Source organism: Oncorhynchus clarkii, chromosome 12, assembly GCF_045791955.1.
Source record: "Oncorhynchus clarkii lewisi isolate Uvic-CL-2024 chromosome 12, UVic_Ocla_1.0, whole genome shotgun sequence".
In the NCBI taxonomy this organism is placed as follows: Eukaryota; Metazoa; Chordata; class Actinopteri; order Salmoniformes; family Salmonidae; genus Oncorhynchus; species Oncorhynchus clarkii.
In genome coordinates this window covers 46,834,142-46,850,539 of record NC_092158.1, presented here as the reverse complement: position 1 = coordinate 46,850,539, position 16,398 = coordinate 46,834,142, and the positions used below count along the sequence as shown (strand labels likewise).

Genomic DNA, 16,398 nt, shown 5'->3' with positions numbered 1-16,398 from the left:
AATGTTTAATATTACGATTTTTGTATTTTGAAATTCGCGCTGTGCAATTTCACCGGATGTTGTCGAGGTGGGGCGCTACTGTCCCACCTAGCCCAAAGAGGTTATTAAGCCTTCGCATAAGGCAGGAATCGTGGTCACAGGCAGGCAATGGTCAAACACAGTTAGGCAGTCTAAAAGAAACAATACATCACAACCATACAAACAGAAAGAACTGAACTAAATTGTGAGCTGATGAGACCAGGTGAGAAATAAACACAGGAGAAATCAATTAACAAAAATGAAAGACAGGGATACGTTCCAGAACACAAGGTATACAAATAAAAGCAGAACCCTACAGTATCTCCCAATTTATTTATTTTTTATTGTAAAAAAAACCACTTCTAAAAAATACAATTCACCTTCTACACTCGAATAGACAGATATCAACAGCGAGTAATGGCGTACAGTGCTGACTGTGATTTACCAATATTGCGCAGAATTTAATGTGATGATTATGACATCACATGAAATTATGGCTAGATCGCTCTAGTCCAGTGCCTCACTTCCCATCTTTATTCCTGAGACTCAGTGGCTCTCTTTCCTTTGTAGATGAAGAATATTCCAGTAGCCACCCCCAGCAGCCCAAGAGTGAGGCCCACTCCACAGAATACAGCAGGACCAGGACCAACACTGGACCCACTGACCTTATATTCTGGAAGACAAGATGTGTCACCAGAATCTGCACAATACACAACCACTCATCAGATACTGCCTTGGAATGGTTTGTTTCAGGTCTCAATTTCAGAGCTGTTTGAGTTCCTTCTTAAGGTTTAATATTAAAGTAAATATACTGAACAAAAATATAAACGCAACATGTAAAGTGTTGATCCCATGTTTCATGAGCTGAAATAAAAGACCCCAGACATTTTCCATATACACAAAACCTTATTTCTCTCAATTTTTGTCCACAAATTTCATTACATCCCTATTAGTGAGCGTTTTGCTTTGCCAAGACAATCCATCCACCTGACTGGTGTGGCATATCAAAAAGCTGATTAAACAGCATGATCATTATGCAGGTGCACCTTGTGCTGGGGACAATAAAAGGCCACTCTAAAATGTGCAGTTTTGTCACACAACACAATGCCATATATGCCTCAAGTTCTGAGGGAACATGCAGTTGGCATGCTGACTTCAAGAATGTCCACCAGAGCTGTTGCCAGATTATTTAATGTTAATTTCTCTGCCATAAGCCACCTCCAACGTAATTTTAGAGAATTTGGTGTATGCCCAACCGGTCTCACAACTGCAGATCACATGTAACCACGCCAACCCAGGACCTCAGCATCCGGCTTCTTCCCTGGAGGGATCGTCTAAGACCAGCCACCCGGACTCATCTGATTGGCTGGGCCTGGCTCCCCAGTGGGTGGGCCAATGGCCTCCCAGGCCCACTCATGGCTGCGCTGCCTTCCCAGTCATGTGAAATCCATAGATTAGGGCCTAATGAATTTATTTAAATGTACTAATTTCCTTATGTGAACTGTAACTCGTTGAAATTGTTGCATGTTGCGTTTATATTTTTGTTCAGTATAGAACCATGTAGAAAAATATTATGTCCTCTCTCACCCCTGGTTTTGGGGTACTTCAGGGCCGTGTGCGCCACAGTGCAGATGTAGACGTCTTCCTTTTGTGGGGTGAAACTCAGGCTGGAGAACTGGTGGAACGTTCCATCTTTATTAGGATAGTAATGACTGAGAGACAATCCCTCAGTCACCTCCATTCCATTCTTGGTCCAGTTGACTTTGACAGGTGGGGGAAAGAAATCATTCACAAAGCAGATGAGGGTGTTCTCCACCCCCAGTTCCACTTCATCCCTGGGGTAGATGGTGCTCTCAGGGGCATCTAGAGGGCAACAAAAGCCTGAAACTGTATTCACTCAAAAATTGAAGTTTGTCAGACTTTCGAAATGTCACTGCCTATTGTCCCATTCATTTGGGATTAAGGCAGATACTGTACATAGACCTACTCAGAATATAGCATATTTGGTATTTTATTAGGAGCCCCATTAGCTGTTGCAAAAGCAGCAGCTACTCTTCCTGGGGTCCACACAAAACATGAAACATGACCCAATAAAGAATATTAATAGACAAGGACAGAACTACATCAATTTTAAAAAGGCACAAGTAGCCTACATATCAACACATAATGTACACACAAACTATCTATGTCAAATAGGGGAGAGGCGTTGTGCTGTGAGGTGTTGCTTTATCTGTTTTTTTAAACCAGGTTTGCTGTTCATTTGAGCAATATGAGATGGAACTGTACGCTTTCTTGAATTTGTTCTGGATTCAGGGACTGTGAAAAGACCCCTGGTGGCATGTGTGGTTTGTTAAGTGTGTGTCAGGGCTGTGTGGTTTGTTAAGTGTGTGTCAGGGCTGTGTGTAAGTTTGGGATTTTCAACTCATTAAGTTTCTTATAAAAAGAAGTGATGCAGTCAGTCTCTCCTCAACCCTTAACTAAGAGAGACTGGCATGCATAGTATATGACATTAACTCCGCTCGACAGACCACTCTGACAAAGATTGATTTTGGAGACGCACAAATCATATTGAATCACTGATTATTTATCAGTTTATGTGAGACATTTCCATCAATCTTCACTTACCTTTGATTTTTGGTATTTTCGGTTCAGACTGTTTGCCCCATGCGATGCAGTCTTTGCACCAAACTCTGCTAATGGTAGCATATTCACAAGCCCTTTCTTTATCCTCTGGTGTAATAGATATGAATTTAGGTAATGTAAACACTACATCTGCTATTAGACACGTATTACTGTTTTTATTGAAGTCGCCATAGAAGACTTCATCTCCATCAATCTCAAGTCCCACCGCAGGATCACTTGACTCAAAGCATCCGTAGATAAAGTGAATTTCATGATGAACTGAAATGGGGGGAAAACACATTACTTCAAATTAATCAACTGAGGTTTATATCATTTTTCCAGGATGGTAATATCTACACTACCAGTCAAAAGTTTTAGAACAAATACTCATTCAAATGTTTTTCTACATTTCTTACTATTTTCTACATTGTAGAATAATAGTGAAGACATCAAAACTATGAAATAACACATATGGAATGATGTAGTATCCAAAAAAGTGTTATACAAATCAAAATATATTTTATATTTGAGATCCTTCAAATAGCTACCCTTTGCCTTAATGAAAGCTTTGCACACTCTTGGCATTCTATCAACCAGCTTCACCTGGAATACTTTTCCAACAGTCTTGAAGGAGGTCCCACATATGCTGAGTACTTGTTGGTTGCTTTTCATTCACTCTGCGGTCCGAGTCATCCCAAACCATCTCAATTTGGTTGAGGTCAGGGGATAGTGGAGGCCAGGTCAACTGATGCATCACTCTCCTTCTTGGTAAAATAGCTTGTACACAGCCTTGAGGTGTGTTCACTCATCCATATATTTATATGTCATATTCTTATTCCATCCCTTTACTTAGATTTGTGTGTATTAGGTAGTTGTTGTGGAATCATTAGATTACTCGTTAGATATTACTGCACTGTCGGAACTAGAAGCACAAGCATTTTGCTACACTTGAATTAACATCTGCTAACCATGTGTATGTGACCAATACAATTTCATTTGATTTAATGTGTTGGGTCATTGAAAAACAAATGATAGTCCCACTAAGCCCAAACCAAATGGGTTGGCGTATCGCTGCAGAATGCTGTGGTGGCCATGCTTGTTAAGTGTGCCTTGAATTCTAAATAAATCACAGACAGTGTCACCAGCAAAGCACCCCCACGCCATAACACCTTCTTCTCCATGCTTTACGTTTGTCACGTCTGCTCCCTCTCAGGTGCTCGAGGTCATCAGTTCACTCATCATTACGCACACCTACCACGGTCGTTATGCACACCTGCAATTAATTTTGTGACTCACCTGGACACCATCACGTCATTTACCTCCCCTATATCTGTCACCTCCTCAGTTTCATTCCAGAGTCAGTATTGATGTTGATATGTTTCTCCTGTCCAGATGCTGTTCTTGTTTTGTTTCATGTCTATTTATTATTAAATCCACACCCTGTGCTTGCATCTCGTCTCCCAGCGTCTGTCAATACGGAACTGTTACAGAATGCTGACTCCACAATTGGAGGCATCAGGGATGTTTTTTTATTTTTATTATAATTTTTTTGGGGGGGGGTGACGTCGGGTCCGGGTGCCGCTACCGACGCAATCGGGGATACCTCAGCTGGCTCGTCAGGCTCCCACGCCTCGGCCAGACCGTCAGGCTCGCCCAGGTAGGACGCCAGGTGGCGCCCCTAGTGGGAGGGTACTGTCATGTCTGCTCCCGCGCCCCCTCTCCGGTGCTCGAGGTCATCAGTTCACTCATCATTACACACACCTGCCACCATCGTTACGCGCACCTGCGCTTAATTATCGGACTCACCTGGACTCACCTGGATTTACCTCCCCTACAGTGCCTTGCGAAAGTATTCGGCCCCCTTGAACTTTGCGACCTTTTGCCACATTTCAGGCTTCAAACATAAAGATATAAAACTGTATTTTTTTGTGAAGAATCAACAACAAGTGGGACACAATCATGAAGTGGAACGACATTTATTGGATATTTCAAACTTTTTTAACAAATCAAAAACTGAAAAATTGGGCGTGCAAAATTATTCAGCCCCTTTACTTTCAGTAAAGGTCCAATGTTGACCTAAATGACTAATGATGATGAATACAATTCACCTGTGTGTAATCAAGTCTCCGTATAAATGCACCTGCACTGTGATAGTCTCAGAGGTCCGTTAAAAGCGCAGAGAGCATCATGAAGAACAAGGAACACACCAGGCAGGTCCGAGATACTGTTGTGAAGAAGTTTAAAGCCGGATTTGGATACAAAAATATTTCCCAAGCTTTAAACATCCCAAGGAGCACTGTGCAAGCGATAATATTGAAATGGAAGGAGTATCAGACCACTGCAAATCTACCAAGACCTGGCCGTCCCTCTAAACTTTCAGCTCATACAAGGAGAAGACTGATCAGAGATGCAGCCAAGAGGCCCATGATCACTCTGGATGAACTGCAGAGATCTACAGCTGAGGTGGGAGACTCTGTCCATAGGACAACAATCAGTCGTATATTGCACAAATCTGGCCTTTATGGAAGAGTGGCAAGAAGAAAGCCATTTCTTAAAGATATCCATAAAAAGTGTTGTTTAAAGTTTGCCACAAGCCACCTGGGAGACACACCAAACATGTGGAAGAAGGTGCTCTGGTCAGATGAAACCAAAATTTAACTTTTTGGCAACAATGCAAAACGTTATCTTTGGCGTAAAAGCAACACAGCTGAACACACCATCCCCACTGTCAAACATGGTGGTGGCAGCATCATGGTTTGGGCCTGCTTTTCTTCAGCAGGGACAGGGAAGATGGTTAAAATTGATGGGAAGATGGATGGAGCCAAATACAGGACCATTCTGGAAGAAAACCTGATGGAGTCTGCAAAAGACCTGAGACTGGGACGGAGATTTGTCTTCCAACAAGACAATGATCCAAAACATAAAGCAAAATCTACAATGGAATGGTTCAAAAATAAACATATCCAGGTGTTAGAATGGCCAAGTCAAAGTCCAGACCTGAATCCAATCGAGAATCTGTGGAAAGAACTGAAAACTGCTGTTCACAAATGCTCTCCATCCAACCTCACTGAGCTCGAGCTGTTTTGCAAGGAGGAATGGGAAAAAATGTCAGTCTCTCGATGTGCAAAACTGATGGAGACATACCCCAAGCGACTTACAGCTGTAATCGCAGCAAAAGGTGGCACTACAAAGTATTAACTTAAGGGGGCTGAATAATTTTGCACGCCCAATTTTTCAGTTTTTGATTTGTTAAAAAAGTTTGAAATATCAAATAAATGTCGTTCCACTTCATGATTGTGTCCCACTTGTTGTTGATTCTTCACAAAAAAATACAGTTTTATATCTTTATGTTTGAAGCCTGAAATGTGGCAAAAGGTCGCAAAGTTCAAGGGGGCCGAATACAGTGCCTTGCGAAAGTATATCTGTCACTTTTATTCCGGAGTCAGCATTGATGTTGTTGTGTTTTTCTGTCCAGAAGCTGTTATTGTTTTGTTTCAAGTCTATTTATTATTAAATCCACACCCTGTTCTTGCTTCTCGTCTCCCAGCGTCTGTCATTACGGAAGCATTAGAACTGTGGGAAATACACATGCGGAGATCATCCGTTCACCCACACTGCGTCTCACAAAGACACGGGCGGTTAGAACCAAAAATCTCCAATTTGGACTCCAGACCAAAGGACAAATTTCCAACAGTCTAATGTCCATTGCTCATGTTTCTTGGCTTAAGCAAGTCTCTTATTCGTATTGGTGTCCTTTAGTAGTGGTTTCTTTGCAGCAATTTGACCATGAAGGCCTGGTTCACAGTCTCCTCTGAACAGTTGATATTGAGATGAGTCTGGGGCGGCAGGTAGCCTAGTGGTTGGAGCGTTGGACTAATAACCGCAAGGTTGCAAGAATAAATCCCTGAGCTGACAAGGTAAAAATCTGTCGTTCTGCCCCTGAACAAGGCAGCTAACCCACTGTTCCTATGCCGTCATTGAAAATAATAATTTGTTCTTAACTGACTTGCCTAGTTAAATAAAGGTAAAATACAACTCTGTGAAGTGTTTATTTGGGCTGCAATTTCTGAGGCTGGTAACTCTAATGAACTCATCCTCTGCAGCAGAGGTAACTCTGGAGCTTTCATTCATGTGGCAGTCCTCATGAAAGCAAGTTTTATCATAGCACCTGATGGTTTTTGCGACTTCACTTGAAGAAACTTTCCAAGTTTTCGAAATGTCCGGTATTGACTGACCTTCATGTCTTAAAGTAATGATGGACTGTCGTTTCTCTTTGCTTATTTGAGCTGTTCTTGCCATAATACACAACTGATTGGCTCAAATGCATTAAGAAGGAAAGAAATTCCACAAATTAACTTTTAAGAAGAAACACCTGTTAATTGAAATGCATTCCAGATGACAACCTTATGAAGCTGGTTGAGAGAATGCCAAGAGTGTGCAAAGCTGTCATCAAGGCAAAGGGCGCTATTTGAAGAATCTCAAATATAACATTTATTTTGATTTGTTTAACACTTTTTTTGGTTACTAAATGATTCCATATGTGTTATTTCATAGTTTTGATGTCTTCACTATTATTTTACAATGTAGAAAATAGTAATAAAATTAAGAAAAACCCTTGAATGAGTATGTGTTCTAAAACTTTTGACCGTTAGTGTATATCAAACATGAACAAAGGCATTTACACTAGTACAGCATAAAACATCAATCAAACTCTTACTTTCTGCAGAAGTGCAAACGGCTCCAGTGAGAATCAGTATAATCACAGAGTAGTTCATCTCGAAGCTCATCTGTGTGTTTGAGAGAGTGCTGCAGAATCTAGCTCTTTCAGTCTCTGATGGGAAGCTCTGAAAAGGAGGAAACTACAAATGTGTTGTTTCTGCTATGCAGCCAATTTGGAAATTCCTTTCATTCTTACGTGACCACACACCAAACTTATACACCCAGGCCAAGTTATTAAATACTGTCGTGGAAATTCACCACTAAGGACTCAAACTCAAAGTAAATGAAGCAATCTTTATTAACGCAAGGAGAGGTTCACAAACTCAATACAAGCTTGATGTAAACTCTGAAGAGGATGTTCCCATTCAGTTATTTTATACTGCTACACAAACATATAAGCATAGATGGTTTCTCTATGGGACTGACTGACTGATACCACATGAAGGATTCTTACCTTGAAACTGACATAGTGTATCACTCCTTCTAGTTTGCCAAGCAATGTTCTGGGCGTACTACCAAATTGCTTATGAGTGAAAGTGTGGTTTCCTCTGTGCACTCAACCAGTCACTCGCGTGAACCCAACCAAGACAGGTTATTACAAGAGCAGCATTGTGCTAAACATACAATCACATACACAGCATAAAATGTCCATCACAATACAATGAGTTTGTTTTTTAATGTATGATTACACATTGCTTATTTTTCTCAGTGTATTTATCCCTGTGTTTCCTGTCTCTCTGTTCCAGTTCGTCTTGTATGTTTAGTCAAGTCAACCAGCGTGTTTTTCCCCCGTACCCCTTTTCTATTATCTTTTGTTAGTCTTCCTGGTTTTGACCACTGCCTGACTCTGGACTACTTACCCACCTGCCTAATCATCCTGCCTGCCCTGACCTTGAATCTGCCTGCCCTTCGGTACCTATTGGACTCTGAACTAGTTTTCACCTTTTACCTGTACACGAACATTCTCTTGCCTACCCCTTTTTGGATTAAGTTAAAATTATAATACTCCAACCATCTGCCTCCTGTGTCTGCATCTGTGTCTCGCCTTGTGTCATGATAAGAACCATATACAGCACCTTCAGAAAGTATTCACATCCTTTAACTTTTCCCCAAAAAAATTGATACAGCCTGAATGTTATGAATTAAATTAAGTATTTGTGTCACTGATCTACACACAATACCCCATAAAGCAAAAATGTCATTTTGTTTTGAGAAATGTTAACAAATTAATTTTAAAATTAAAAGCTGAAATGCCTTGAGTCAAGTATTTAACCCCTTTGTTATGGCAAGCCTAAATAAGTTCAGGAGTAAAAATGTGCTTAACAAATCAGTTCATGGACTCATTCTGTGTTCAATAATAGTGGGTGTCAGGATTTCGATGTGGCAGTTATTGATGTAATGTTTGTCCCCCATGAGACACCATAGGAACAAAGCCAGTATCACTTCCTCAAAATAAGATAACTCAATAAATCTGTAATACATTTTAGCATTTTTGCAGAGGAGGTTTTAGTTTTACATACATTTTACATCTAGCTAACATGTTTGGTCCAGTATTTCAAAATTAAAAAATGCGTGATGTGTTGTCTTATGTAAAAATAAAAAAATCTGATCCGCTGCACTGTTGGGAAACTGTCTGCTGTTTGTGCGTTATGTGGTAGGATTGGATAGAGTGCAAACACCCCAGCTGTGTATCCCGTGTTAGTTGGCAAGTGAGCATAGTCTAAATCAAAACCCAACCCTCAAGTGATAAACTGACTTAAAAAAGTCAGTTTTGGACGACACTGAGTTTATGACATAAACTAATATCGATGTCACATAGGCTGTTTTCTGTCAGAGAAGTTGTTTATAACCTTCTGATGTGCTTTAAGCAAAGGAATTAACTTTTTGTCCTGAATACAAAGCATTATGTTTGGGGCAAATCCAACACAAAACATCACTGAGTACAACTCTTCATATTTTCAAGCATGTTGGTGGCTGCATTATGTTATGGGTATGCTTGTCATCGGCAAGGACTAGGGAGTTTTTTTTAAATAAAAATAAATGGAATACAACTAAGCACAGGCAAAATCCTAGAGGAAAACCTGGTTCAGTCTGCTTTCCAACAGACACTGGGATATGAATTCCCATTTCAGCAGCTCAATCATTCAAAGCCAAATCTACACTGGAGTGGCTTACCAAGATGACATTAAATGTTTCTGTGAGGCCTATTTACAGTTTTGACCCTTGTAGGTCTAAGCACTTAGATCGCAATAATTACTAAGCTAACATAAGGCATTGTTTTAAGATGGTCATACTATGTATAATTTAGCCATTTAATTCAGAGTTTTATGACCACTGTCTTGAACAGACCGAATTCTGAGATTAGCCAGTTCCGAGTTTCCAGTTGTTTCGAACGCGGCAGAAGTCATGCTGGATTGACAGAATGGCCAATTTTGAGTGTTTATCCTTTAAAGCTTGGAAAAGAGACCCTTAAACCCAGACTTGGACCACACACCCACTCCACTGAATAGCAAGCTAGTGATTGCTTTGCAATGCTTGCAGTTAGCCACTGATTCCTTCCAAACCACTCATTGTTGAATTTGCGATTTCCAACTTGTTGTATAATGTTATGTCCATTGGCCGATGAGCACCGATACATTTTATCTATGATATCTCTTTGTAACTTCTCTTCATATGACAAGGATTGAAAATGATTTGCCAGTAGATTGTCAACTTGATTCATGATTTTGACTGCTAGTTTCCTAGCTAAGATTTTGAAAGTATGATTTTTTTCGTTGACACGGTCAGTCCAGTCAAAGCTACTATATGTGATTTGACATTTTATCTGTGGACAATGACCTTGAGCCTTCTTGGATGGGCACTTCTAATGTAAATATGGCAGCACTTAAGGGGCTTGAATTTTCAAGCACTACCCGTAGATTTTGCGGTGATGTAGTGTCCCCATGAATGACAGAACACTGAGCCAATCACGGCGCAAATAGAGAGCATTACCAACCCCTACGGGCTGTATTTTCCGCTGGCTGCCCCACCACCACAGAAAGCACTAAGCTAGGCTGAAACACCTGCGTTTTGGAGCTGCCTTACTCAAGAAAGCCAAAAAGAGACCATGTTTGTGTGCAGTTTTATTAACTCAATGTTTTTTTTGTTGCTTTTTTACATTGTTTACAAACTCATATGAGACAGGCATTAATGCCAAAATAACATAAAACAGGCAACAACAACAAACAAAAAATATATATTTTTTTTTTTGCTAAACAAATACACACAACAAAAACAAGCTATACCATGTAGTGTTGGCCCATTCGATTTTTGACACATTCACCACTCACCCGCTGAAAGATCAGCCACAAAATGTTGGCACCATTGTAACAGGTTTTAATCAAGCCATGGTCTCCAGCATGGGAACAGAAGAGGAAGACTTGATGCGGTGGTCTCAGGTTGGACTACTCCAAACCATCTTGGTTCTGACACACACAAGCTTTTCAGGTTCATCAACCTATTTAAATAACACACACCCAACAGCAACCTTTGATTCATGAGAGAACCTTCATAAATCAGCAGAATGTTAATAACTTATTTATTGACACTTTTTTTAGTGTCTGACAGACAGAGAGGCCTGCCTCACTTCTAGTCCTTGCACTATTTTGTTTTTATGTATTATTTCTTACATTGTTAACACTTAATATTTTCTGGGCTATTACATACAGCCGGGAAGAACTATTGGATATCAGAGCGACGTCAACTTACCAGCACTACGACCAGGAATACAACTTTCCCAAAGCGGATCTTTTGTTCCCAACCACCCAGGGCATTTGAACTGTTTCCAGAGGCTGACCCAAAACAATGGCGCCAGAGAAGAGGCAGACGGAGCGGTCTTCTGGTCAGACTTCCGATGCGCACACACCACCCACCGCTTCCGTATATATTACTCGCTAATGTCCAGTCTCTAGATAACAAGGTAGACGAAATTCGGGCAAGGGTTGCTTTCCAGAGGGACATCAGGAATTGTAACATACTATTTCACAGAAACATGGCTCTCTCGGGATATTCTGTCGGAGTCGGTACAGCCACCTGGATTCGTTGTGCGTCGCGCCAACAGGAATAAACGTCTCTCCGGGAAGAAGAAGGGCGGGGGTGTATGCTTCATGATTAACATCTCATGGAATATAATTGTAACAACATACAGGAACAAATATTTTTGTTCACCTGACCTAGAATTCCCCACAATCAAATGCCAACCGTATTACCTCCCAAGGAAATTCTCCTCGGTTATTGTCACAGCCGTGTATATTCCCCTCAAGGTGATACCACGACAGCCCTCAAGGAACTTCACTGGACTTTATGCAAACTGGAAACCATATATCCTGAGGCTGCATTTATTGTAGCTGGCGATTTTAACAAAGCAAATTTGAGGACAAGGCTACCTAAATTCGATCAGCATATTGCCTGTAGCACTCGTGCTGGTTTAAAACACTGGATCACTGCTACTAGAACTTCCAATTTATACAAGGACCTCCCCCGCCCTCCTTTTCGTTAAATCTGACCACAACTTCATTTTGCTCCTTCCTAAAAGCATAAACTCAAACAGGATGTACCCGTGCTAAGGGCTATTCAACGCTAGTCTGACCAATCGGAATCCATGTTTCAAGATTGTTTTGATCACGTGGACTGGGACATGTTCCCGGTAGCCTCAGAGAATAATATCGACATATACGCTGATTCGGTGAGTGAGTTTATAAGACACCGTGGATAGATTGCGGCATTCGAGCAAAACCGAAAGTACAAACCATGGCAAGTTGACAGGGAATATGGCTGAATACAAACAGTGTAAACAGGCAATCAAACAAGCGAAATGTCAGTAAACTGAAAGTGCGAACCACCGCATTTAACCATGGAAAGGTGATTTGAGATTATGGCCGAATACAAAGAGTGTAGTTATTCCCTCTGAGGCAAACAAACAAGGAAAATGTCAGTATAGAGACAAAGTGGAGTCGCAATCCATCGGCTCAGGGTACAGACAATCATGGACTACAAAAAGAAAACCAGCCATGTCACGGACACCGACGTCTTGCTTCCAGACAAACTACACACCTTCTTTGCCCGCTTTGAGGATAATACAGTGCCACCGACACAGCCCGCTACCAAGGACTGTGGGCTCTCCTTCTCCGTGGCCGGCATGAGTAAGACATTTAAATGTATTAACCCTCACAAGGCTGCCGGCCTAGACGGCATCCCTAGCCGCGTCCTCAGAGCATGCACAGGCCAGCTAGCTGGTGTATTTACGGACATATTCAATATCACCCTATCCCAGTCTACTGTCCCCACATGCTTCAAGATGGCCACCATTGTTCCACCCAAGAAGGCAAAGGTAACTGAACTTAATGACTATCACTCACTTCTGTCATCATGAAGTGCTTTGAGAAACTAGGCAAGGATCATATCACATCCACCTTACTTGTCACCCTAGACCCACTTCAATTTTCTTACCACTCCAAAAGGTCCACAGATGATGCAATCACCATCACACTGCCCTATCCCATCTGGACAAGAGTAAGAATGCTATTCATTGACTATAGCTCAGCATTCAACACCATAGTACGCTCCAAGCTCATCATTAAGCTTGAGGCCCTGGGTCTCAACCCCGCCCTGCAATTGGGTCGTGGACTTCCTAACGGGCCGCCCCCAGGTGATGAAGGTAGGAAACAACACCTTGACTTCGCTGATCCTCAACACTGGGGCCCCACAGGGGTGCGTGCTCAGCCCCTTCCTGTACTCCCTGTTCACCCATGACTGCGTGGCCATGCACGCCTCCAACTCAATCATCAAGTTTGCAGACAACACAACAGTAGTGAGCTTGATTACCAACAACAACGAGAGGATGTGAGGGCACTCGGAGTGTGGTGTCAGTAAAACAACCTCTCACTCAACTTCAACAAAACAAAGGAGGTGATCGTGGACTTCAGGAAACAGCAGAGGAAGCACCCCCCTATCCACATCGAAGGGACAGCAGTGGAGAAGGTGGAAAGTGTTAAGTTCCTTGGCGTACACATCACGGACAAACTAAAATGGTCAACCCACACAGACAGTGTTGTGAAGAAGGCGCAACAGTGCCTCTTCAACTTCAGGAGGCTGAAGAAATTTGGCTTGTCACCTAAAACCCTCAAACTTTTACAGATGCACAATTGAGAGCATCTTGTTGGGCTGTATCACCACCGCCTGGTACGGCAACCTCAACCTGCAACCTGCCCTCCAGGACACCTACAGCACCCGATGTCACAGGAAGGCCTTAAAGACCATCAAGGACAGCCACCCGAGCCACTGCCTGTTCACCCACTACCATCCAGAAGGAGAGGTCAGTACAGGCGTATCCAAGCTGGGATCGAGAAACTGAAAAACAACTTCTATCTCATGGCCATCAGACTGTTAAACCCCCATCACTAACACAGAGGCTCCTGCCTACATACAGACTTAAAATCATTGGCCACTTTAATAAATGGATCACTAGTCACTTTAATAATGCGACTTTAATAATGTTTACATCTCTTGCATCACTCATCTCATATGTATTGTAGAAGGCTCAAGGGTGTGGGGTTTCCACGTCAAGTTCAATAACAAAACATGAACCAGTAGCACAACTAGAATGCAAATGGGGAGTTTATTAGGGATTTAGGTACACTGGGGGAAGGAGGGGGAATTCACCAATTACTTCACAGTCCACAAGCCGTTCTCGTTGTCCGTTCAGTTCTCCAGGGGTAATCCTCACACTCGGGTTCTCAGCCAATCCGGTTCGGTACACGAGGGGCGTAATCCGACAGTCAACGTCACAATGGGTAATCACACAGATATTGTTCTCTCTTCTCCCACTCTTCATAACGCACTTTGTTCTCACCTTACTCCTCCCCTTTGTGCAGGCTGCTTCCTCCTTTATCACCAAGCACTCCTTGGCTTAACGAACAGAGGGTAGTGAGGTCTGCACAACGCATCACCGGGGGCAAACTACCTGCCCTCCAGGTCACCTACACCACCCGATGTTACAGAAAGGCCATAAAGATCATCAAGGACAACAACCACCCATGCCACTGCCTGTTCACCCCGCTATCATCCAGAAGGCAAGGTCAGTACAGGTGCATCAAAGCAGGGACCGAGAGACTGAAAAACAGCTTCTATCTCAAGGCCATCAGACCGTTAAACAGCCACCACTAACAATGAGTGGCTGCTGCCAACACACTGACTCAACTCCAGCCACTTTAATAATGGGAATTGATGGAAATTGATGTAAAATATATCACTAGCCACTTTAAACAATGCTGGTTAGGGTAGGTTTTAATAGTCACAGTGGGTACTCTGTTTATCTTATGTGCTGTTGCCTAGTCACCTTACCCCGACACGTATCTACAATGCATTCGGAAATTATTCAGACCCGTTGACTTTTTCCACATTTTGTTACATTACAGCATTTTTCTAAAATTGTATTAATTTGTTTCCTCATGAATTTACACACAATACCCCATAACGGCAAAGCGAAAACAGGTTTAGATTTTTTTTGCAAATGTATTACAAATGAAAAACACAAATACCTTATTTACATCAGTATTCAGACCCTTTGCTATGAGAATTGAAATTGAGCTAAGGTGCTTCCATTGATCATCCTTGAGATGTTCCTACAACTTGATTGAAGTCTGCCTGTATTAAATTCAATTGAGTGGACATGATTTGGAAAGGCACACAACAGTCTATATAAGGTCCCACAGTTGACAGAGAAGAAACCATGAGGTCGAAGGAATTGTGGGTAGAGCTCCGAGACAGGATTGTGTCCAGGCACAGATCTGGGGAAGGGTCCAAAAAAATGTCTGCACTATTGAAGGTCCCAAGAACACAGTTGCCTCCATCATTCTTAAATGGAAGAAGTTTGGAACCACCAAGACTCTTCCTATAGCTGGCCGCCTGACCAAACTGAGCAATCGGGGGAGAAGGGCCTTGATCAGGGGAGTGACCAAGATCCAGATGGTCACTCTGACAGAGCTCCAGAGTTCCTCTGTGGAGATGGGAGAACCTTCCAGAAGGTCAACTATCTCTGCAGCACTCCACCAATCAGCCCTTTATGGTAGAGTGGCCAAACAGAAGCCACTTCTCAGTAATAGGCACATGACAGCCCGCTTGGAGTTTGGAGGAAACCTGGAACCATCCCTACGGTGAAGTATAGTGGTAGCACCATCATGCTGTGGGGATGTTTTTCAGCGGCAGGAACATGGAGAATAGTCAGGATTGAGGGAAAGATGAACGGAGCAAAGTACAGAGAGATCCTTGATGAAAATCTGCCCCAGAGTGCTCAGGACCTCAGGACCTTCACCTTCCAACAGGACAACAACCCTAAGTACACAGCTAAGAAAATTCAGGTGTGGTTTGTGGCAGGTCTCTGAATATCTTTGAGTGGCCCAGCAAGAGCTTGAACCCGATGGAACATCTCTGGAGAGACCTGAAAATAGTTGTGCAGCGACGCTCCCCATCCAACCTGACAGAGCTTGAGAGAATCTGCAGAAAATAATGGGCGAAACTCCCCAAATGCAGGTGTGCTAAGCTTGTAGCGTCATACCCAAGAAGACTCAAGGTTGTAATCGCTGCTAAAGGTGCTTCAACAAAGTACTAAGTAAAGGGTCTAAATACTCATAAATAATCATTTTTAATACATTTTCAGACATTTGCAAAAAAAAAAAAAATCTTATCAAATCCAATTTAGAATAATTCTGTAACGCAACAATATCTGGAAAAAGCCAAGGGGTCTGTACTTCCATCACTCCACTATCCCTGAACATTGTAAATATGGTATTGGAACTGACCCTGTATATAATATGCTTACTTACTTATTGTGTTCTTCATATTTGTTCTTATTTCTCGTGTTTTTTATTTCTATCATTACATTATTATTGATTATTGCATTGTTGGGATTTGAGTTTGCAAGAAAGGCATTTCACTGTACTTGTGCATGTAACATTAAAACTTGAAAATTATTAATTGGAGAGTTAATGTTTAGTGAAAAGT

General features: G+C 42.0%; 1 protein-coding gene across 1 annotated transcript; it reads right to left on the bottom strand.

Moving 5' to 3' along the window:
- Nucleotides 1-339: 339 nt before the first annotated feature.
- Nucleotides 340-7,478, bottom strand: LOC139423263 (H-2 class II histocompatibility antigen, A-Q alpha chain-like). The gene is made up of 4 exons (XM_071175075.1): nucleotides 7,358-7,478; nucleotides 2,644-2,919; nucleotides 1,606-1,881; nucleotides 340-691 (listed from the first exon to the last, which is right to left on the bottom strand). Exons 1-4 carry the CDS (start codon nucleotides 7,425-7,427, stop codon nucleotides 552-554), a joined length of 762 nt encoding a protein of 253 aa, XP_071031176.1. The 5' UTR covers nucleotides 7,428-7,478; the 3' UTR covers nucleotides 340-551.
- Nucleotides 7,479-16,398: the final 8,920 nt, after the last annotated feature.

What these genes read in the sequence shown, in the direction of transcription:
- LOC139423263 (XM_071175075.1), bottom strand. Translation starts at nt 7,427, where the DNA reads ATGAGCTTCGAGATGAACTACTCTGTGATTATACTGATTCTCACTGGA. An exon ending in GAAAATACCAAAAATCAAAG is followed by an intron (nt 1,882 to 2,643) that starts GTAAGTGAAGAT and finishes GTTGCCCTCTAG; the next exon opens with ATGCCCCTGAGAGCACCATC. An exon ending in GAAGTACCCCAAAACCAGGG is followed by an intron (nt 692 to 1,605) that starts GTGAGAGAGGAC and finishes CTTGTCTTCCAG; the next exon opens with AATATAAGGTCAGTGGGTCC.